Here is a 24,478-nt window from a genome sequence, read left to right on the forward strand (position 1 = left end):
CGGAGCCCTCCGCTATGGCACCTCTTTCTTCCTTTCTTCTTTAACTCCCTACTTTATCCCTTCCCTTCCCTTGCGGCGCGGTTCGGGTGTCGGCCAATATGCAAGACAGATACTGCGCCATTTCTTTTTCTCAAGAATCAACGTTCATTTTTTCAAGAGCCTAAGACATTTTGCTCCTGCACCGTCCTCAGATGATCTGCGCACACTCTGAGAGAGAGGTTCCGAGTCAGTAAGACCGGTGCGCACCTGTACACCCCGCACTCCTTGCGGGCGTGCTCCTTGAGGTCGACGACAGACAGCAGGCTGTCGACCATCAGTCTAAGGTCGGCGTCGCTGATTCCGCGTAGCCGCCCCACCAAGTACAGGTACTCGTACGCGTTCAGTCGGTCCAGGAGCCCTCCCAGCTGGAAGCAGTAGCTGATCTGCGACTGCCACTGCGGCAGAAGACGAAGATTTAACGGGGCAGTCACCAGCTGACCTCTCCACAAACATTAGCGCCCGGCGAGTGCCGCTAAGCCTAACGGCCTCTCACGCTCTGTTCTCCAGCCACTCGGTCATTCTTTCTTACGTCACGCATGTCGTCAACGATGGATGGATGGATATTGCTGAACCCTTTAAATCGGGTGGTGGTTCAAGCCACCTAGCTATGACTTGGACATTCTACTCTTGTCTTGATTTTAGCCACGAATCAGATAACCTTCGCTTGGTTACTTCTACCCGCTTAAAATCTACTTTCCCTTCACTGTCCTTAAACCCCAATGCCTTGGATAAATCAGCCCCGCTGCTTTCCACTGTAGGGTGAAGCCCTTTACAGAAATGTATGAGTGTTCAGCCGTTTCCTCTTCCTCTCCACGAGCACCGCACAACGTGTCTATCTCATGGTACCTGACTCTATATGTCTTAGTCCGCAAAACTCCAGTCCTGGCCTCAAACAACAAAGAGCTTCCCCCACAATTATCATAGATATTTTCTTTGGCAATTTCCTGCTTAAAGATCCTATATGAACGTTCCCAGTGCCGATTTCGTCAGCATCCCTGTTTTCCACAGAGCTCTCTCTGTTTCTTTAACCTTTTTCTTAACCGATAATTGCTGATTTGCCCCCCTACTGCTGTCCAGATATTTGCTTGTCAATTCTCTAGTTCGCGTTCTCCTTTTCGTGTCAGCATTTCTTATGTACAGGTATCTGAAAACTTTCCTAGCCCACCGCTTTCCCCCCATTTTTCTCTATCGCCCCTCAAATGCTTTCTTACTGCTGGCTTCTCTTTTTAAATGCGCCACCGGTTGGCATTCAAAGGAATTATATCGCCTGTTTCGAAATCCTGGTATTCCCAAGCAGCACAGGTAATTGGCCCAATATTGGAATTGAATGGTATCACATTGCTTCTTGGTCGCGCCGGCCTTTGCCAGTATATTTCCAATGTTGGGCCGATTATCTGTGCTCATGGGTTGTTTATTCCCGTGGTGCGCTCAACCTGACGCCGATCTTCGTGCAGCTTGCAGCGAGCGCTGTTCATCTTCGCTTTGTCTCCAGCTCTTCGCCGTATTTAGCCGCCGCGCACTTTGTCGCCTCTGTCGCCGTAGGCCCATACGTTGTTGGCGGCCAACTTGAGGTCATTCTAATGATTCGTGACTCCCTACCTTGAAGCATACAAAGTGAACAAGGCAGGGGGATGCTTCAGGGTATTTGGCAGCGTTTGGACAAGAGGACTTATCTTGCCCAGAAGATGTTGTTGTTGTTGTTGAAAACGTTGGCAAGCACCGTGAGGCTTTCCTCTTCGTTGTTCGCTTCGTGTGAGTCAAGAAACCATCTGCCTGCCATCTCTCTACCACTACCCAGAAATTTCGGACAAATTTGAGCGGGAAACCTTTTATGAACGGAACCTTTTTTTTCATATAATGTAAGATTTTACTATAACAACCAATATATCTGCATGTCACCCAACGGCAGACTTGTATCTTTTTTTTCTATTCACGTTTTTGCTATCGTCAACAGCGTTCTCCATTGGTTTTATATGGAAGTCTTCCTAACTGTTCAATGCGATCGTTGGAATTTTTGCTGCATACCAGAACAATGGACCATTACCTTCAATATTTTCATGTGTCTTACAAGTAGTACTGAGTGGTTTATTAAAATATTAATAGAAAAGGCAGGAAAACATTTTTGCTAGCCCCGGCACCTGCCATCGATACTGAAACACCTGAGCTAGGGCAGCGGAAATAAAGGATAACAGGCAGAGTGGAGAAATTAATTTAAAGAGTTGAGGGGACAGGAAGAGAGGATACGGGGGGAGAAGTAACATCCACAAAAACTATTTACACAATAATAAATATGTACTATCAGCAAATAATGAATCTCGAACGATACAATTGAGCCCCGATCAGCAAAATAAGCTCTTAGGCAGGGGAAGCTTAGCACAAGCTCGGATTATTTGAACTTCGAAATCGCGATGACTCGTCTTCAGAAGTTTTAATCAACCACATTTCTCTTTCCTCTCCAGGAGCTAACATGTTGGCGTTTTGAGTCTCCACCTCAGTTTTCTTTTTCGCGTTTCATTCGTTGCTGCGCGCGTGATTAGTTCATGACGAAGCAATAAAAACACACGCGCACAGTACTATGTTCATTACACCTGGAGTGGGGCGTCCAGCTTTTCATCGTCCAGGGAAGCACTCGCGGAGCGTTCGGTCACTTACACTTTTTCAATTGAAAATTTTTGCATGACAAAACTTGACTTGATAACTTGAAATGTGTTAAATCTTGGGGCGTCTCCACTAAACACATCAGACCAACCTGGCGCGTGTTCCCGCTAAGCCGGGCCTTGGTTGTATAGGCGTCCCCGTACGAGGCGCTCGTCAGCTTGGCCAGCATCTGGAACGTGGTCGTCTTTCCGGCGCCGTTGACGCCCAGCAGGCCAAAGCACTCGGAGGGCCGCAGCGCTAGTGAGACTCCCTTGACCACGTGCAGGGCATCGTAGCGCTTGTGCAGCCTCCAGGCGACCAACGCCTGCTCCCCGAAGTCCCCGTTCTCCTTGAGCTTGTTCACGAGCTTCCTGTGCTCCTCGACGTCGTCGTCCAGCTTCGACTCCTGGGGCGTGAAGCTCGTCGCGGGGAACAAGTAGCCCGAGATCAAGAAGCTCATGGCTGCGAGCATGGCCAGGCCTACGCCCACCATGCACAGCAGCTCTGTGCCGATGCTGTCGGGGCCTAAGGCCAGCGGCGGGGTGAAGTTGCAAAAGCCTTCATCGCCGTCGTCACGGCTGCCACTGGTGCCTTTCGAAAGCCCTGTGGAGTTAATATTATCATCATCAATCAATCATCATCCAACATCCACAGTCATCAATCATCCATCATCCATCATCCAAGGTCAAGCAGGCTTTGGATGAAGATCGGCGAAATCGATGAGTGAGAGCTCTAGCGTTATAGCGCTAAAACTGGTGGGATTTAACCGCCGCGAGGATGAGTGGCTATGGTGCTCGGCTGCTGTCCGGAAAGACGCGGGTTCGATCCCGTCCGCGGCAGTCGAATTTTGATGGAGGCGAAATTCTAGAGGCCCGTGTACTTTGCGATGTGAGTGCACATTAAATAACCCCAGGCGGTCGAAATTTCCGGAGCCCTTCACTACGGCGTCCCTCATAGCCTGTGTCGTTTTGGGACGTTGTTAAACCCTGTAAACCATAAACCAAAACTGAGAGGACACTTAAGCTCCGCCTTAAGGATATGACGCAACAGCGTTAATAGGTTAATTAATGCTCCTGTATGCAGATTTCGTCGTTCTCTTCTTTACATTCATAGATCTCTGGGAGTCGTAATACCATCCCTGGCGTAGCGGTGCAGCGCTTGAGCGATGCGCCACTGCCATGGGATTACAGGTGCTGCCATCGGTGGGGCTTTTGTGACCCAGGTTTCGCCTCTCGAACAACCTCTCTGGACCAGTGTTTAATTGAACTGCCACGGTGGGCAGTTAGCTCACCGTCCAATGGGCCGGCAGCGATGAAGTCGCAAGGTCACTTAATCTAGGTTGCTCCCTAGGTTGCTCCCTAGGTTGCTCCCTAGGTTGCTCCCTAGGTTGCCCCTAAGTTGCTCCCTAGGTTGCCCCATAGGTTGCTCCTTTGGGGAATTTTCGCTCGCAGCCAACGACGCCGACGCCGGCTTTTCTGCAACACGGGGCCCGTAAAACTATCGTCTTAGAAATTGTGATAATGAGTTAGGAATCGAACCCGTGGCCCCTGAGTATCAAGTTTCACTCTACCCCTAAGCCACTGAGACTTTCTTATCTTAGGCCACTGAGACACGTTAGTTCGGCTTGGCTAAACGGCGACATTGCCTTTCTTGTTCTGTATCACGGGGTCTAGTACGCCTACTGAATTATGTCAATGAATGTGTGTAATTTTAAGGAGGTACTAATCAAGAATGTAGCTAATAACCATTAACACTCCCGCATCATATATCCTTATGGCGGAGCGCCGATCTCCCCCCTAATTTTGCTGCGTTTGATAGGCTTAATAGAGCGAAAGCCTACGATGAGATTCAAAGGCAACTTAGTTCACTCGTCATACAAAATCTTTCGCTACGCTTTTTTTCTTTTTACATAGACTTCTATATCCAAGGCGCAACAATGAGGGGCGAGTCAGTTGCTCATCGTTGTCAAAGAAACTTTGCGCGATGAAGACACGGACAAGGCGGCGAACGGGACTAGCTTATGCTCACAATTTATTTTTAGTGGGAACCGTGCCAATTATTACAGCCTTAAACATGTGCGAACTACGCATCATCCGCCCATGGAGTAGTCATTCGCGCATGTCTGTAGTGCTTAATTAAAAAAAATCACATTGCAGTTACCATTGTGAAAAGCGAATTCAACAACAGCCGCTTCTAGCGGTGAATATGTTATTGTATTCTACATTCATGAATATTCATGCGCTAGAAGTGGGAAGTCAACACGTCAATCTAGGGGAGTCAGTGACCCCGTATCCGGGCCACGAGAGTGAAATAGCCAGAAGAATAAGATTGGGATGGAGCGCATTCGGCACGTTATCTCAGATCATGAATGGCCATGAAGCAATATCCATTAAGCGAAAAGCATATAACAGCTGTATCTTACCTGTACTCGTATTTGGGCCGGAAACGTGAAGGCTAACGAAAAGGGTTCAACTTAAATTGAGAACGCAACGAGCTATGGAAAGATTTAAAAGAAAATGACAGGTGTAACGTTAAGAGACAGGAATAGGGCAGAGTGGATCAGGGAAGAAACGCAGACTAATGACATCCTAGTCGAAATCAAGAAGAAATGGGCTTGGACAGGGCATGCAATCGATGAAAAGACAACCTACGGCAGTTAAAGGTAACGGACTGGATCACAAGAGAAAGTATGCGTAACAGCGGGCGGCAGAAAGTTATAGGAGAGTGAATAAAATTAACTTTTCGGGGGGTATATGGCCGCCGCTGGCACAGGAAAGTATTGATTGGGGAGATATGGGAGAGGCCTTTGTCCTGCAGTGGGCGTATTCAGGGTGGTGATGATGATTTGTAGTTTCGTCTATTAGAGTGCGGACGACTTCCATGTGCTGTCACTCGTTACGACACTATGTTCTGACCACTCAGCGTGGGGCATTGCAATGACGTTATGCTTGACGTCACTGCGTATTGATCAATCACCTTCGCGCTGTGTTACTCCAACGCCAGCGCCGCGGAACCTGTATGCTTGCCTTTAACAGCTGTTGTTGTATAATTAGTTATTAGTGTGCGCTAATCCTGCAGTGTTTCTGCGAAAACAATGAGCGTGAAGACATCTAGGAAGACGACGACGTAAAACACGCTCGATTTTTTTCGTCCGCTGATTGGATCGTACTACTATCATTCCTGGTGGAGCAGGATGGGAGATGAGGTAATTACTTAATACAAAAGGTTTGCTGGTTTTCTTTTTCGGTTAGGAGGGTGTGATACTTAGCAAAACAGCACGTAGGGTAACAGGATACAGACAAGGAAAAACAGAGCCCTGTGTTTGTCCTATCATCCGGCGCGCTGTTGTGCCAAGAATCACGCACCAATTCGCCCAGATACTTCCAGTGATGTAGTTAAGAGGGCAATTAAGATGGAATTAAGAGGGGTGGGGGGGACTCTCCGAGAATCAAAATAGGTTTGTGCAAACACTGCAGCGCTCACCCGCGCTCATTTCTGCCTCCACGACCTTTGACCGCCGACACAAATCCGCGTTCATGTCGATTCTGGTGATTTTCTCCAGACATCGTAGCATCGCGTAAGGCGGGAACAAAGAGAACAGGTAGCGCAGGCCATCGATGTCCAGCGTGGCGTGTACGGCCTCAAAGGAAGCGATGGACATTATTCCTGCGATTGACAAGAAAAAAACATAGATGGAAAATCCGTTCATGTTACCCTCAGTAGGAATATTAGCTTAACATCATATTCGCAAACAAGGAAGTCGTATACTGGTGTGATCTGATTCTTTACCTTGTCCGCGTAGGCTGAACGAAGAAGTACAGGTGTGAGGTACATGAATTATTACAGAAGGGGATCCCACAGGGAAACTCAGGGGGACCTCCTGTTATTAAAATTATACATGAAGCAAGATAAACATATGGCAGATAGCAACTGCATAGCGGTACACAAGTGCAGTGGGAAATAATAACCACAGCAAACAGTTTGATTAAGCATGCAAAATTTGACGAATACATTTTACAAACACAAAAAAGACAACACAATACTATACACAAGCACTCATAGGCAATTGAAGTCGTACACAATAATTACAAGGTTCATTGGCGTTGTAATTCAGGGTAATTAAACAGTACATAGTTTTCAAGAGGTCTTCATAGCTCCGTAACCGACGAGTCTCCTTACCGCCTGCGTACACTACGAGCACTGTGTTGGCCATGGCTTTTCCGGGTGACACTGCCACCTCGGCCACCAGGTAGGCCAAGCCGATCACCGACGGCGCGAAGCAGGTGAACGACAGAGCCATGTACCCTGCAACAGGGGAGACCATACCCGATAATTCAGGACAAACGCAGTTTTGAAAGGGAGATAATTTATCAGCGCAATTTTTTCACATAATTTAAGATTTCACTCTCATCATCATCGCCAGCCTGACTACACCCACTGCAGGGCAAAGACCTCTCCCATGTCTCTCCAATTAACCCTATCATTTGCCATCTGCTCCCACCCAATGCCTGCAAACTTCTTAATCTCATCCGCCCACCTCTAACTTTCTGCCGCCCCCTTCTACGCTTATTTTCTCTCGAAATCCACTCCGTTACCCTTAAGAACAAGCGGTTATCTTGCCTTCGCATCACATGCCCAGCCCAAGCCCATTTCTTCCTCTTGATTTCGACTAGGATGTCATTAACCCGTGTTTGTTCCCTCACCCACTCTGCCCGCTTTCGGTCTCTTAACGTTAAACTTATAATTTCACTATAACAGTCAATATGTCCGAAGATCACCCCACGGCCGTCCTGTTTTTCTTTTCAGTAATGTTTTTGCTATCGTCAAAGCCACTTTAAAAGGAAGATTTTGCTACATATTTTTTTATTTATTTATTTCCACAATACTGCAGACCCTCATTTGAGTCCAGGCAGGGAGGGCAGAAAAATACATTCACTCAACACAAAAACAGTTACATCGTAAAACACACAACAATAAATTGTGCAATGTAGTACATATATCTAAATAGCTCACAGAGTGCCTTGTCAAAATCAACAGCCGATATCACCTGTAGAGGCAGGGCGTTCCATTCGTCAATCGTTTGTGGAAAAAAAAGAAAATTTAGAAGTGTTAGTATGCGCGAAGAATGCACGAATAAATTCAATGTTTCCATAACAGTGTGTTGCAATTTTACAATTTTCAAAATCTTTGTCCGAGAATGTTAGACATGAACCTTTAAGAATTCAGTTCAGAGGACGGTTCACTGTGAATGCGCCTATTGGAGAAAAATCGAAGCTCAATTGCTTTTAGTTTTTTAATCTGGAGCTGATGGAAACGCCCACTGGGTAAAATGCGATTTTTACCCAGCTAACGTTCTCTGACTTCCACACAAGCGTTTAGCATAAAGTGGCCGACAGGTGACATGCGAGTCGATATTTCAGTAGTCAAACTTCGCTATAGCAAGACGCTTTATAATGAAATATTGGATATATCGAAAAAAATGCGTTTTTTACGAACTAAATTTTTCCTACCACGGGATATAACGAACCTCTAACGAACTCCACTAGACATATCGGGCTGGCTGTCGATGTGTAACAGTGCCGAACACTTCCGTGCTGATTCTACATGGAAATTATGTAATCTCCTCACATTACCTTCTCTCTCGTGCAGCGCACATAACGTGGGGAAAACTTATACCGCCTCAAGCAGGGCCATTGTCTGGAGCCATCGTCAGCTACGACGCGCGATTTGGCACTGGCCCTTACAAAAAAACTTTTACAGTCCATAAACTGTCCATAGACTTCTGTCTATAAAGTAATAGGCTGTCTATGGACAAGCCCTAGAGAACAATGTATAGGCAATACAAATCTTATAGACAGTCTATAGACAATCTATAGATTTATGGCCATACACTTTAAATCGACTTTTGTCTATAGACACTCCATAGATTATGAATAGACACTCCATAGATTATGAATGGACAAAAATCTATATGAAGGCAATATAGTTTATAGGAAGTCTATAGACAGTTTTATAAGGGGGCACTCGTTTCTTCGCCGAAAATTCTCCACAAGATACTTCCGGCATGTAGCGAAGCGGCCCGTAACGGCTTCAGCATGCAGAAAACTGAGTTAAATAGTTTGAATAGGCCTTTCACTATGCGCTGAAGCCCATGCGGCCCGGGGAAGAAATTTGTATGTTCGTCTATGGTTGTTGGTGTACTATTCTGCGGCGTGCTAGGTGTTCGGTTTTCGCCTAAGTGCTCCATTTATTTGTTTTGAATGTTCCCGCTGCGCGCATTGGCGGCACACTAAACATCAGCAATATATTGTCCTCTATCAGGTAAGCCCGCTGGCATGTGGCACTTGCAACCAAGTCCGTGTACCGCTATAAGGAAGCAACGGCTATACCGAAGAAATCTCAGGCACCCCTTCGACATCGTTGTAACCATGTTCAACTGTATTCAGTGCACATGCTACGAGTAGCTATGGACTTCTTCATGGATCACCGCAGTGTCTTCATAGCTATATCCAAGGAAACACCTTCTGCTGAATAAAAAGCTTTACCACGTGTAACCATGCGTATGAAGCTATCGCGTACACAATAGGTTTATGTACTGTGCGATGTCAGTACACGTTAAAGAACCCCAGGTGGTCGAAACTTCCGGAGCCCTCGACTACGGCGTCTCTCGTAACCTGAGTCGCTTTGGAATGTCAAACCCTCATAAAGCAAACTAAACCAAACACAATAGATTTAACCGGAGCTAAACCAGCAGCAATTTTTTTATGACGCCGGGCGCTGTCGTACACCACCGAGTTTCTTCGATGGGTTTTTTAATGGCTTTCATGGTGTCGCGATAAAAACAGCGCAACAGACGAGGATGATATATAAAAACAACATAAATGCCATCAGATTCAGTTTTAATTGTGCCTAATAACGAAATCATTTGAAAAAAAGGACGCAAGACCATCGTTTTTCGTTTTAGGTATCCTCCTTTCCTTCGTCATTTATTTCCTTCTATCTTTCATTCGATATACATTGCATTCACAAATAAAACTGGTTCATTTCGTCCCTCAGCGCTTTTGTTGTCTTTTTTCTATCGTGCTCGTCGCGCTGTTTTTTTCCGCGCTGACGCTTTTGAAACAATTTTAACCCGCCGCGGTGGCTAAGTTGTTAGGGCGCTCGGCTACAGATCCGGTGTACCCGGGTTCGAACCCGACCGCGGCGGCCACGTTTTGATGGAGGCGAAACGCAAAGGCTCCCGTGTGCTGTGCGATGTCAGTGAACGTTAAAGATCTCCAGGTGGTGGAAATTATTCCGGAGCCCTCCACTACGGCACCTCTTTTTTTTCTTTCTTCTTTCAGTCCCTCTTTTATCCCTTCCCTTATGGCGCTGTGAGGTGGGCTATGAAATAGGAAGTTTTGGGGGATACGGTGGGCACAGCTGGCAAAGAACAGGGTAAATTAATTGGAGAGACATGGGAGAGGCCTTTGCCCTGCAGTGGGTGCAGTCAGACTGATGACGATGACTAATGCGTACACAGAAGCTGACATACCAGCCGTCTTTAGCTCGTAGTCCGAGAAGACGTAGTGAAGCAGGCACCAATGGCCCATGACTATCGCGTAGTGGAGCATGTCGAAGAGGGCGTGCGTGACGATGAAGAAGGCCCCCGAGATCCCCGTCATCAGCTGGACGTCTCGGGCGCCACCCAGACGCTCGGCGACCGGGAATGCGGCGAAGCAGGCGAAAACCAGGGCGTACGAGAGCGCCGGCAGCAGGGGCCAGTACACGGTGCCCCACATGGTCGCCAAGGAGCCATAAAGCAGGGCGTCGCCCGACGGAAGCTTGACGTACGTGATGGCGGCGTCGATGCGCGCCAGAGGCTGAGCAGTGCCTGCGCGCAGCTCAGCCGCATCCACGAAGTTGATCGCCAGGGGGAGCGCCACCGGTCGCGTCGGGTTGACGATCAGTCGCACCCTGTGAACCCGACACGACGCATTGCGCGACAGAGTTCGTTCATTTGTAGTTGCTTATTTGCAAAATGTTTTTCAGAATACAAAACAGTTGCTGGACTCATAGCCATTGGCTAGTAAAGGGTCCAGTGATGACATATGAAACAAATTCTAATACAGCAGGGGAGGAAAGTAATTAACAAATACAAAAGTAATTCTTGATGCACACAGCATAGGCAATGCAATAATATTGAGTCACAGTTTCATTTAAACATTACAATAGTTTTCAAAGCAAAAATATACAGCTTTCACAGAAACTTCGTTTTGACGAAAAAGAACTGGTCATAGACAAATTTGTCAGGTTGTTCCATGGGAAAGGCGGACTTCTGTAATCTTTTTGGTGCTCTTTGCATGCAGTATGTTTGTTGTAAGTGGAACAACTGCCTTTTCTTCTTATTACACATAGCGCCATCCTCTTCCAGTTGCAGCGTGTTGCTGATTACCTGGTCTGGTCAGTTTCTTTTACGTGGAACGCATCCTGTAGACGTAGTTTCTCTGATGCGCGTTCATCGCAGATCAGAGTGCCATCCTGTTTTTTTTCTTCCTGTTACACAAAGCTTTCTGTCCTACTATTTTGGAAGCGATGTGCCACCACTTTGTAATCTGAGCTCTTATCCTCAGTTCCACATAGGCTTGAGTAATTCACGTATGTTGTGACTAAAACATCTGATACACAAATCATTTCTGGAACGACGTTCCTAAGGTTGCTTTGAGTGGGATGCGAACCTTGTAGCAATGTAGGGGGTGCTTCACCTAACACTTAATTTTAAAAACTATGGATTTTGAGTTAGACGAGCACTTTTTTTTGGCATAGCATTGTTAGTCGTGTTCTACATCATAATACAGCAAAGATGTGTTCACTAGTAGTTTGTTTAGCTAATATTGAGTTAACTTTTAACTAATACTGTTAGGCTCCTTAATAACTAAGAGGCGCGTAGCCTACCCTAAGTAATATCCAGATCAGTGTTTAGAATTTTGAAAACGCAGTTACTCTCTTCACTGTGACCAAAGAAAATTTGGCTATTTCGACGAGTTACGTGCATTGGAGAGGTTGCTGTGCCTGCAAGCTTCTCGAAAGCGCATGTAATTTGGCGCGATGTAGCCAAAATTTGTTGGGCCACAGGACCGAAGGTAACCGCATTTTCGAAATTCTAAAAACCGATATGGATATTACTTACGGTGGGCTACACGCCTCTCAATAGTTGAGGAGCCTAACCCTAATATTCAAAAAGTTAACTATTCAGTATTATATAACCAGCCGGCCAGTTAGCACGCCTTAGCTGTATTATGATGTACTACACCAGCGACAGTACTATGCCAAAAAAATCGCTCTTCTAACTCAAAAAATCCCATTTTTAGAAATGGCATAAATTCTTCGGGTGAAACACCCTGCATTTGCTTCATTTACGCGGAACCCATTGGCTTTAAATGGAAAGCTTGTGAGATGGCGGAAACTGGATTTTTTTCCGCCGCGGTCATCCAGCTGGATTTGTAGAAAGCATTCGACCAAGTTGACCGGTCGCCCCTCTTTGACCTGTTAAAGACAAGACAAGATTCTTGGTTGGGTTTGACCTCATGAATTAGTGCTTTCGCGCTAAAAACGATATACAGGTATCGCTATCGTCTGCACTGGCAGTTTTCGCAAGTACACTAGCGTGATGCCACGGCACTTTTTTTTCCCTGTTGTTCCTTGACTCACGGTTACATTTGTATTCGCGTCCGAACAGTGATTCCTGAGTCCTTTACAGTCCTGACGTACGTCACCGGTTTGAATAGAGTGGCGCGAAGAGTTGTTGCATGCACGGAAGAATGAGCGAGACTCAGAATCTGGAAGAAGTACGCGGAAAGCCCAGGAGTCCATTCCTGGATTGACAACTACTCCTTTATCTAAAATCTACTCCCCGTTAGGGAATATCCCAAAGCACAGTGGTGGGTCAACAGCGCAAAAGCACACACAGACCAAGTAGGAGACGAGACACACAAACCAGCGCTGATTTGTGTGTCTGTGTGATTTTCAGCGCTGGTTTGTGTGTTTCGTCTCCTAGTTGGTCTGTGTGTGCTTTTGCGCTGTTGAACCACCATTATGCATCACCAACTAGTCCAATCCGCAGTTCTCCCAAGAAACGTCGCACTAGAAGCCAGGGCCACCTCGAACTCACGCGTCGGTTTCGAAGCCGATCGCAAAGGGCAACGTGCGAATGTAGTGGCCGAAGTCTGCCAGATACTCGTTTCGCAGCGCCTCGGTGACGTTGTCGACGATGCGGACGCTGCAGCCTTGCGACTCCACAAGCACCCGAAGCGCGGCGCTGACGTCCTTCGCCGCTGGCGCCTCCTGGACGATGATGGTGGCCTCGGGGAAGTGGGTGGCCAAGCGCAGCTGCATCGGCAGCGTGGCGCCCACCTCGACCTCGTCAATCTTCACGGACGGCGTCGGCAGGGTGATCACCACCAGGAGCAGCAGCAGCAGCGGAAGCGCGAAGCCGGACAGCAGGAGGCCCCAACTTCGAGCCAGGTAGATGAGCCGCTTGGCCCACAGAGCGTAGAAGCAACGCCGCAGGGTGCGCTCCTTAGAGATCGGCCGGCACACGGCGGCGATGTCACTCTCTGCGGGGAACGGAACCATGGAGCCGAGCTGCTTTAGAGCGAAAGCTCTACTCTTCGCACTAAGGCTCCCAAGGTCAAGTTTAGTGCGCGTTTGACCTCGAGCCGGCTCGGAGTCTCGCCGCTGCTGTACCACGTGGCTAGCGGGGTTATAACAGCTGCATCTCTGGCGCTCGGTCGCTCAGTTTCGCCATGGATGAGGCGCGCACCGGACCAACTCTGGCGCCAAACTATGCGTAACCATGCTTAACAGAGATTTTGTAGCGATAGCTACATTACGCTAGCATTTCGAGCCTTCAGCGTGGCTGCGCCGTCACGCCGTCACGTGGTTGGTCACGTGATGCGGAGCAGCTGCCGGTGGCGCGGCGCCGTGGCCCATCACGTGGTTGGTCACGTGGTTGGTCACGTGACCAAGTTGTAGCTATCGCGTCACTCCAGGTTTAACCAGAGCTAAACCACCGCCAATTTTTTTCCCCCTATGAGGCTTCCAATGCATTAATGTGATCAGAAGTAATGCTTTCAGAGTATCCTTGCGCCGTACGAGCAATGAGCGCTGCGATGACGGCTCCCAAGAGTGTACAACCTGGTCGTGTCATACATTAAACTTTTGGCCTCATAGAAAGAAGCTGAAAAGTCCAAGTATTGTCCTTTTCTCGGCGCACCGTATAAGGCGTCTTACCATCTACAGGTTGATCTCGCTGTTTTCCCCCTGGTGCCCAGTCCATGTTTATTCTGCAAAACGAGAAGAGATTGAGCCGAAGCATTTCAGTTCACCGCCTACTTCCAAGCACTTCCATCATCTACTTCAAAGCTTTAATCGGCAACTTCACAATACTTTCACTGCTTAATTCATGACACTTTCGCCGCCTACTTCTCAAAATTTTGACTGCTTACTTCACAACACTTTCGCCGCCTGCTTCTCAAGACTTTCACTGCTTACTTCACAACACTTTCGCCGCCTACTTCTCAAGACTTTCAATGCTTACTTCACAACACCTTCGCTGCCAAAGTCACATTTTCGCCGCCTACTTCACAAGACTTTCGCCGCCTACTTCACAACACTTAATATTACTATTCGAGACGCTAAATGTGCCACACGGCATAAAACAGGATTTCAGCAACGAACGTCATAAAACGTTACAAAAAAGGCATGAAATCCGATTATGTGTATAAAGTCACTGCCTACTTCTCAACACCTTGAGTGATTACTTCACAACACTTCCACCGCCTAATTCACATCTCTTCTACCGACTGCATCATAACACTTTCGCCCCCTACTTCGCAACATGGAGGAGACTTGCGAAGAACAACCAACTTGAATGCTTGCACGTGCTTCTTATGCAGGCAAGTTCATTTGACAGAAGAGATACCTGATACAGCCATCACCTCATATAGCTACCAAAGGGACGTCTGACACTCGAGCTCTTAAGGAGTTCTCGCTCCGTTCGCTCGACTCACTTGAGGTAGACGTCCTTCATCGATGCCACGGTGACCCCCATCTTGGCGATGCCCAGGCGGTCGGCCGAGCCCTCCAGCACCTCGAACATTTGCGGGAAGTTCTTGTGGTCCAACGTGTGCAGCGTAATGACAGTTTCCTGCTGCTTGTCTTCGTCCACTTCCGCAGTGGGCGCTGTCTCCCTGACCAATGCGTTGACGCCGTTCAGGTTGAACACGTTTGGAACCTTGACCAGAGTCAGTTTGTAGCCCACCCCTGGAAACATAGGCCAGGCTGCAATCAGTAGGCTACGCCTGGTACAAAGGGCTTTTGGGACATAACTAGAATTACCCGCCGCGGTGGCTGAGTGGTTAGGGCGCTCGGCTACTGATCCGGAGTTCCCGGGTTAGAATCCGACCGCGGCGGCTGCGTTTCGATGGAGGCGAAACGCAAAGGCGCCCGTGAGCGGTGCGCTGTCAGTGCACGTTAACGATCCCCAGGTGGTCGAAATTATTCCGGAGCCCTCCACTACGGCACCTCTTTCTTCATGTCCCATCTTTATCCCTTCCCTTACGGCGCGGTTCAGGTGTCCGCCGAGATGCGAGACAGATACTGCGCCATTTCCTTTCCCCAAAAACCAATTTTCGATTTTTTACCTAACCAGAAAGAAGCTTCCCGCTGGTTGTGAAAACAGTAAATGATAAGTAGAACGACGGGAAGTCGACGGGCGGAAATAGAGGCACATGGGCGCTAACTAGCAGTGGATTTTTTTTTGCAGTAAGGAATAAATTATCGGGGGTACTTAGGAAACTTACTTGCGGGTAATGAGAAAGGCTTGCAGTTCTAATTTCATTTTGAATTCATTCCAATTATATCCTTGCCTTATTCTATTGTTTTGCAGTTGGTGCAGTTTTAAGTACTTTAAAATTTCCTATTTTTCTGCCTTTCATGTTGTCACACCGTTCCGACCGATCGCCACACTATTTTTGCGACGGCCATGATGCAGGAAGACTTTCATTACAGGAAAGTCCGGGCAAGCGCTCCAGGTTACCTGGGCGCATGGCTTTGTTCCCACGTGGGACATGGCTACGAACATTGGAAAATTACACGTCATCCATGACGTAAGAAAGAGAGCGACCGAGCCAATCAGAACGAAGCAAAGAATGAAACGCTCGCTGTGCATTTGAAACAATATCATCCCGAACTATCTTTCCAGTCATTCCAATGATTGCTTGAAAATAGTCAACACTGCACAAATGTGTGAGGGACTATTTGCCGTCATCCTTGGCCCTGATTGGACGTGAGCTCTACCTTTCACAACGCTGCAAACAGCTTATGAGATGAAGTCTAGGCTTAGCGTCATTGGCTGAACGATTTCCCGAATTCCTGCTAATGATCCGTTCACCGCTGTGCTTACGCACGTGGCACACATAGAGGCAAGCGCTGTGTGTGTGCATATTTCACAGTGTGCTTTGTAACGGGGGCTTTGTCTGTTGGCATAGTTCCTAGAGCATTGTGTGGCGCTGGTTTTTACCTGTGGCTCTTTGCTAAAGATAGAAAACTCGGGCACCTCACATGGCCGGAGTGCGATTAAAAAAATACTTCAGTTGATAGGCAAAATCTCACTAAAGATGTGTGGCTTACTGCACATTTGCCATCGTCGGTCGTTCGACTAATCTCCTTAATGAAATTTGCGTCTGAAACTACGGTTCCCATTCGGCGTGCCATAAGAACTACGATTGCGGAATGAGTTGCGCGGGATCGGCCTATTGACGTCTTGATGGTGATGAGGATGTGGAGAGGGAGTGGATTTTTATGGCGCAAGGACATTTGCGAAAGAAAGCCTTGGCACCAGGTATTTTTTGTTTACTGGAGGTAAGGTCAAATCCCCATTTCCCAAGAATTTTACCCCGAATGAGCCGATGACCAGGGCAGGGGAAAGCTTGTACCCATTGCGTCACCCGTGGGTACCCAGAAGCCCTGGGGATCGAACCCTACACTTGCTGCCTACGAGGCGGATATGCTCAAACCACTAGGCCACCACTGCTGTCCCCACTGACGTATCCTAAATGAATCGACCACTGCTTTAGCGTGACAACTTGGCGTACCGCAGGCTCTCTTGAGGAACGCTGTGGAGCCGCTGCAGACGACTTTTCCGCCAGACATGATGATGACGTGGTCCCCAATGGCGTCGGCCTCGTCCATGTCGTGGCTGGAGAGCAGGATGGTTCTCTCCTTGGCCACGTCCTTCATGACGTCCCACACGGTCCTGCGCGTCTCGGGGTCCATGCCCGTGGTCGGCTCATCCAGTATCAGCAGCTGCCGCAGAAGTAAGGAGTCTATTCAAACGTGAACTCTCTGACCACGGTATTCGTGATTAATATGCCTCCGGCACGTCGGCTTCTTTTGCCGGAGAAATTAACTATTTTCCTTAGGATATATACTATTGCTGCCAATTTTATGACAGGAAGAAGCTAAAAACTTGTTGACCTGAGGACGTAAAGAAACTTGCACGACAATGGTACGATGCAAGGCCTTAGGTGACATATATTTCAGCCAAACCGACAAAGTGCACAGGTCAAAAATACTACACTAAGCTAGCTGTAGCCCTGTAGAGGGCTTCGGGTTCATTTCGACCACTGGGGTTTGTTAACACGTACTGACATCACACAGCTAGCATAAAAGCTTTTTTTTTTTGCATATGGTCTCGATCGACATGCGGCGGCCGCGGCTCGGATTTGATGCCACGACTACGAGCTCGGCAGCCGAACGTCTATAGTCAATGAGCCGCCGTCGTGTTTCGCTGTTTTCGCATAGTACGGCACTTGTTCTTCGGTAACATGAACCGATGGAAGTCAAAAGATGGCAGAGCAGAAACTCGCATCCCTTACAAAAATTTATTTAGACTGTCCATAGACTTCTGTCTATAAACTCTATAGACTTTCTACAGACACACCTTAGAGAACCTCTATAGGCAATGCAATTTCTATAGACACTCTATATTGTTTACATTTATGGCCATACAGGTTTTGTAGACTTTAGTTTATAGACTGTCTATAGACTATGGTTAGACAAAAACAAATATACACATATATATATATATATATATATATATATATATATATATATATATATATATAGGAAGTCTCTAAGAAGTCGACTTTCTATAGACCATTTTTGTAAAGGATAATTCACCGGAATGTCGGCGATGGCGAGTTCAAAAGACGCAGACTTGACTGTGCAGCTCCAGCCAGAATTGACTGAAGAGCCACGCTTGACTTGTCTGCCAACACGTTCACACCGGCCGTCAGTCCCTTAATTGTGTGAGCTTTGATCGATCAGACACTAACCACAGAAGGGATCCACCCGCACACCCTGACCGTTCGCTGGGAGGAGTAAGCGCTGCAGTTATCACCAGACCTGCCTAGGTAGGTAGAGGGATAACTGGGGTAAACTTTCTTTATCTTCGGGGCGTTGTCTCAAATGCTGATAAGATTATGCAGATGCACTGTAGATGCATCGAGATCTTTCGGACAAGCGCGAAAAAAAAAAGATAGCAATACGAAAGCGTCCTTGCTTTACAGCGAATAGAGCTTTGGTTTAGCCATAGTCCTGCATTCTGCAGTGGAATCTGCAGCGTTAGCTGTAAGACCTTATTAACTCATTGGTCTATTTTAATTGAGCTTAGTTAATAGATTTAACAAATTCTTATTCAGTTCACTTTAATTGCCACCTGTCAACCGTTGCAGGTGGTGACCACCTGGCACGGTTAGCAAGTGTAAAAAGGGGAGAGAGGGACAAAACTCTCTCCACGTTTAGGGGAGAGGGTGGAGAGGGAAAATGCGAGAGGGCAGAGAGCGAAAGGGTTGGAGGAGACGGATGGCCAGATCACATTTCGCTGATCCACGTGAGCACTGTTACGCTTTCTCTTGTGGCTGGTGATCAAAATTCAAATGGCCGAATGCTGGACTGAATGGCTAAAGCCGAGCTAAAACAGCTTTGGATGATTAATGCATTAAGCTGATGAGCTTAGCTCTGCAATTATTTTCATTCTTTCTAATACGTTAGCATCAGAAGTGTCTATGCAGGCGGAAATGGCGACCGCCGTATGTTAGTAGCCTGCGGCAGGTTGCCGCCCCCATCGAGCTACAGACGAACTTCGTATACTAACTACTTAGTATAGTACATCGGGTATAACGAATCTTAGTATGGCATCTATGATATAACGAACCTCAGAAATCGGATATAAAGAACTTTAGCGTGTTAACCTCGGATATACCGAATCTATGTATGCCAGCTAGAATACAACGCCCTCTCGTGTGTTATTGGTTTCAAATATAGCGGACTTTCGCGTGTTACACTCGGATAAACCGAACTTTCGTGTGCTACATCGTGTACAATGAACCTAAGTATGCCACCTCGGTTGTAACAAACTTAGTGTTGTGACCGGTGTCACCGATCTGTTCAGCCGGAACTGTTTAACCTGCAGGTTACACAGTTCCGGCCGAACGGATCGGTGCTAGGATATAACGAACTTTTAGTATGCACCAGGGATATAACGAGCGTTTGGCTGCTAACGCAAACGAGCCACAAAGTATCGCCTAAGAGTTTCTTTGTATCTATTTTCCGCCAAAAATCGTGCCGTTGTGCTTCCAGCAAGTGAAAACTGATTCGCTCAGTGATGAAAAGCTCTGCGAGGATCTCTTCAGCGTGCGCCGTTACAGTGTTCGCTTCTGCTCATGGACACGGCGGCTGTGAGGTGCGGTAGCAACGTCGTTCGGCACAATTGAGCGGCGGTAGGAGGACTACACCGGTGCGTGTAGTGGGCAAGGATGCTCACATCGGGTTTGGAAACCAGGGTGATGGCTATGCTCAGCCTCCGCTTCATTCCTCCGGAGAGCTCCTTGGGCCTGCAGTGGGCCTTGTCCTCCAGTTTGACCACACTCAGCGTGTTCTTGATGGATTCGGTCAGCTCTTGGGACCGGCCTCCTTTCAGCTGCACCGCATGGAAACGACAATTAGAGCCTGACGGCAGTTTGTAAAGAAGACACGAAACGAGCACTCGCAAAACAAAGAAGCAAACAGCATAATTGTTTTCGCCCTCTTTTGTCACGCAGTCGCTAGCCTTAGCAAAGTGATTGAAGAGGGCGCTGCGGGAACTGCAGTCATCGACCACTATGTCACAGAGGCAGGGGACAGTTCGCCCCACGCGTCACTTCTCGCTCTTCCAACTCGTGAATATCGCTTCTAGCTGGCCCACATGTCTCGAGAAATAACTTTTTGCTATCTAGAGAGCCCGAAAGAGGGACATAATCGTGGCGTTGTCAACACAGTCGAGCGATCTGCTGCTCCGGCGTAGAACTCGCAAATCGATTCTTTTTTACAGTCATTTTAAAACTGCGCCAGAAGACGGGACGACAAGACAAGACGAGGCACAAATAGGGCCACACTGCGCTGTGTGTGGTGAGGTTTGTGCCTCGTCTTGTCGTCCCGTCTTTTAGCACATTTTTAAAATGACGCGACTCAAGAACCAACTAGCCCAACTTCACGCCTTACTTCTCTTCTACAAGACGCCTCTAGCCACGCTTCCAGCTTCCACAGGCGTAAGTGCCGGAGACTCGACGCAGGCCCAGGAAGCTCACCGAGCCAAACTGAAGCTCGTTTTAATGTATCCGCCTCGTCAATGCGAACAGACCAGCGTGACCGTCGAGCGCTAAAACTAGAGCTGGTTATGGCTGTGTTGATAGATGGCGCCACGGGACATGTGCTCGCTGGTGAAACGAGCGCAGCGCTGTCTCCACACTTAGTGCAACCAGGACTGCGTGTGCGCCTTTCAGGATGCAAGACTGAACTTTTGCTTGGGCGCCGGCTTCGCCCATCACGTGATTCCGAAGACGCATGCGCCACTCCGATGGCAGTATAGCTCGTACCCACCAGGGGATGACTGCAAGTTTCGCCGAAGTTCGTTTAGGTTCGCCTCATGTTCGCATCCGTGCGGTTCCTCCGTTCTGGCGCCAATGTCGCTCGTGGCATCCCGCCAACGGGAGCTAAAATCATTTCATGTTTATAAGATCGTATTCACCGATCCGAAGTAGAGCATGTTCTGGATGCAGGTGAGGTCCTCCATGAATATGTCCGTCTGCTGGCAGAAGCTGACCTTCTTGCGGACCTCGTCCCTCTGTGTGGCCACGTCCAGGCCGCATACGCGGACCACGCCGCTCGTCGGGGCCTGCATGCCTACAAGGCAAGGCCATTGCGGGAGAGAGTTGGGAAAACAAGTCTGTCGTTCGACCACGAAGGTTGGATGCTTGTGCAGCGTGTTAAAGTCGGATACAACTCAAGTCTGCAGCGAAGCTCTGCCCACATTCATGACCTCCGCAACAAAAAAATTGTCCGCTGTTAAAACTCTTCTTGTTACCCAAACGAGAAGTCAATCGCGGGAAAAAAATTAAGATCTAGAGTTTTGATACCCGGCTTGTTTAATAAGGTCAAACATTAAAAAGCTGGTTTTATTTAATGTTGTGACAGGTCAGCGGAGTAATAAAGGACGCCGCAGGCCAGGGCCCAGTGTTAACGACTGCTGTTTTCTTTAAGTTGTATCATATTATAGCAACTATTCCGACTCGAAATAACAGCACAGCGCTATTACGTCCGCGCTATCTACGTCAAAAATGATCAAAACTACAGAAACGTAGAGTGACGGAGGCTATGCGCGTACGCGGTTCAATGTGCCTCTACCACGTCTTCTGGCATAAACCATGCCATGGTCTAAGCCTCTCTTCGGTAGCGAGATTTTTCTTGCGTTAGCATTAGAACCACCATGTCGGAAATATCTGTCCGTCCGTCAGTCTGAAGCCTTGGTTGAAAGGTGGCAAAAGGACGAGAGGGAAATCCTCCTCTCTATTTCAGAGGAGGATAAGGAAAGGAGAGGAAGGACGACGAGAGGGCGGAGTGTGGCGGAGAGCGGAGAAGAGCTACGGTGTGTCCCACCGTGATTCACGAACCGTTCAGCTGCAGTGGCTGCTCCGTAAAAGGGGGGGGGGAGGCAGGGGGAACAATAATGCTAACACATTCTCTACCGCATCAATGATCCCCTATAATTTAATCTCATCTCTCTTTTCAAGCGCACAGTCTGAAGAAGCACAAATCACAGCTCCAACAGTTGGCCACCTAACTGCAATGCTACTGCGACTACCTTTGCGGTCAAACCATCCAAGCTCGGTGGCACCTGCGCATAGACTGCGGGCACTTGCCAGTAAGGATGCTCATGAGCGTGGTCTTGCCAGCACCGTTGTGTCCCAGGAGCACCGTCACATTGGACTCGTACACCACGAAGTCCAGGCCATTCAGGGCTGTCTTCTTGCCGTACACCTGGCAGCGAGAAGCGATGCCAGATTTACACGACTGAGGCCTTGCAGCTTTAATGCCAGTTCACTGGGACTAGGGACTTGAGCTTAGCGAAGACACAAGATAGGCGTATAGCGGATAACGGGATGTCGGCTGCGCACGTGCTATGGCAGGTGCGCGCCCCATCTGGCAACGTAGCTGCCATTACGCGCGCGCAGTCAGGCTCCCGGTAGGCCCTTATAACTCTAAGGGGATGCGTGTTCGCTAAGCTAAAGCTCTCAATTGCTACGGTGAGTAGAAACGTGGTTCACGACTGTTGCTATGAGAATATTTGGACGCAGCTAGCTACAAAAAAAGCGAATCGGCAACCAAGAGTAGAGAAATGTGGGGCTAATTATAACATATTTCTTTTATAATAAATTTTAATAAATTGTGTTTCGGTGGGAAAATCTTGACTGATTTCCTATCTATCAACCCATATAAAATTAAACCATTTCCTTGGTTTTAGTGACTGTGCTTCCTACATACACAAAAAAATGAGCGATATAGATGAAGCTACGAATCCTGATTAGGCCGTCTATAAGATCTATACAAGTATAGCCCACGCTTAAGGTACAGAAGGCATCTACGTACAGCACAGCTGGAATCGTATAAAACAGGGATTAAAATGGCAATATTGCAGATCAGCAGACTGTGATGGGGGATGCTGGAACAGAATCGTGGTACCGCACAAAACCACCGGTTTTATCATGTTAGGTAGGAAGGTTCCGAACCAGGTGCTCGAACTCGTCATGGCTGAAACCTTCAGAAATGGTGCCGCCTGGTCTCCGGCGAAAAATTGTCTACGACGCCTCCTGCCACACAGCTCCCTCTGTGGCGAAGTGCGGAGCAGTCGAATTTATTGCCAGTAATTGAGCTGTTAACTTTTTTCAACTACTGCGAATGAAGTGTCGTAACGTCATGTTGTGAGTGTAATGGGGAGGCTTTTGTTCTAGGTTCATTGTCGTCAAACAAAACAGAATGCTTGGATAAGCCGGTGCTTGCGTCACAGCTGTGCTCGTTTTCACCAGTGGTGTTTTTTTTCGCCGTGGTGCTCCGACTATTTTCTTGTTTTCATGCATTTCTTTTTCGCCTCTAGGCCCGCACCTTGACGAGGTCCTGCGTGATGATCAAGGGACGTCGGCTTGGCGGGAGCTGCTCGAATCGACGGGGGTCCTTCTCGGCGGCGCTGACGTTGGCCGTGATGTCCACTGCCGAGGGGTTCCAGTAGCTCGCCTAAGGGCAATACAGGAGGCAATAAGAGGTAATTCTACACTGAGGCCACCACGACGCAGTTCGCCATGACGTCGATGGCTGCGCAAACGGACGGAGCAGCATTGAACTGCTGCAAAGCACGCCACATTAGGCGAGAACAGCGAACACACCGCCAGCATATAGTCCCTGTTTATTGTCAGTACTCACCAGTAACTTGTTTTTTTTATCGAAAGCAGCTTTAAGACTCCCTCCTCAGCGGAAGTTGCAAACCTACACTATACCGTCAACATCCGGTCACGTGTCGTCAAGTGAACAGCGTCAGACAAGTGATCATGCTCCAGATTTAACTACCATGGTATTCCTGGTTGCCGAAAATAATGATCTAAAAGTTTACTGTAGTTCCTGGGCTTTGGCACAAAAACAGCCAGCAGCACGGCGACATCTTTCGCTCAGTTTACGCTTTGGTTCATAATGAGCTAAACACTTGGAAAGCTTTTCGCTCACGACATCACTGAAGTACAGAGGACGCTGCAGTGCTCTTTTTAAAGCAATAATTGTTAGGCGCCCGTCCTTGGCTTGCACGTCGGTGTCGGCGTAACCGATGGGCATGACATCTACCCACCGGGTGGATGTTATTAACGCACTCACCGTATGTGACGGTCAACCTGGGTCGCATAAGCCTACGGGTGGCTCCGTTTAGAGCAGGCGCCTGTCAGTGCAGGGGTGCACCGCTTGACCACAACACTATAGCTGTCGCTGAATCTCGCTTTACATAGTCGTAACCGTCCTGTTTTTTTTTTGTTAGATATACAAACAACCACCAATTTGATGCAGGCTACATTTCATTACGGAAAAATTCAAATATCAGTTGAAAATCCGGACGCTGTCGCAGGTTCAAAGCAGTATTAAATATAACACGCGTGACCATGGCGATGCGGGCCGATCGAGGGTTTTCGGCTGTCGTAAGAGTTGAAGCTGCGGGAAATATCTTCAATGTTAAAGACAGTAAGAACTCTAAGAGAAATGCCAGCACTTTTAAAACTGCCACATGTGCGCAGGCACAGCAGAGAATGCTTCCAGTATTTAGTATACATCCACTTGCGTCTTATCGGCTCGCATTCCCATGGGTTTTTATGTTTCCTTTCAAGTTAATTCCTCATGTACTTGGCTATCT

General features: G+C 47.9%; 2 protein-coding genes across 2 annotated transcripts in view; both read right to left on the reverse strand.

Moving 5' to 3' along the window:
* The window catches only part of LOC144104770 (phospholipid-transporting ATPase ABCA3-like), a 30,002-nt gene extending 9,067 nt beyond the window's left edge, over positions 1 to 20,935 (reverse strand). Inside the window, exons 1-11 of the mRNA XM_077637950.1 lie at positions 20,786 to 20,935; positions 19,544 to 19,699; positions 16,812 to 17,022; positions 14,727 to 14,979; positions 13,948 to 14,000; positions 12,827 to 13,271; positions 10,211 to 10,632; positions 6,856 to 6,981; positions 6,160 to 6,342; positions 2,789 to 3,279; positions 247 to 434 (exon numbers count right to left, since the gene is read on the reverse strand). Of these exons, the coding sequence (XP_077494076.1) occupies positions 247 to 434; positions 2,789 to 3,279; positions 6,160 to 6,342; positions 6,856 to 6,981; positions 10,211 to 10,632; positions 12,827 to 13,271; positions 13,948 to 14,000; positions 14,727 to 14,979; positions 16,812 to 17,022; positions 19,544 to 19,699; positions 20,786 to 20,830 (2,573 nt within the window). The 5' untranslated portion in view covers positions 20,831 to 20,935. The remainder of the gene's footprint in view (positions 1 to 246; positions 435 to 2,788; positions 3,280 to 6,159; positions 6,343 to 6,855; positions 6,982 to 10,210; positions 10,633 to 12,826; positions 13,272 to 13,947; positions 14,001 to 14,726; positions 14,980 to 16,811; positions 17,023 to 19,543; positions 19,700 to 20,785) is intronic.
* Positions 20,936 to 21,906: 971 nt separating this feature from the next.
* The window catches only part of LOC144103766 (phospholipid-transporting ATPase ABCA3-like), a 37,336-nt gene continuing 34,764 nt past the window's right edge, over positions 21,907 to 24,478 (reverse strand). Inside the window, exons 9-10 of the mRNA XM_077636420.1 lie at positions 23,197 to 23,325; positions 21,907 to 22,074 (exon numbers count right to left, since the gene is read on the reverse strand). Of these exons, the coding sequence (XP_077492546.1) occupies positions 21,907 to 22,074; positions 23,197 to 23,325 (297 nt within the window). The remainder of the gene's footprint in view (positions 22,075 to 23,196; positions 23,326 to 24,478) is intronic.

The sequence above is a fragment of the Amblyomma americanum genome, chromosome 9 (assembly GCF_052857255.1).
Source record: "Amblyomma americanum isolate KBUSLIRL-KWMA chromosome 9, ASM5285725v1, whole genome shotgun sequence".
Classification (NCBI taxonomy): Eukaryota; Metazoa; Arthropoda; class Arachnida; order Ixodida; family Ixodidae; genus Amblyomma; species Amblyomma americanum.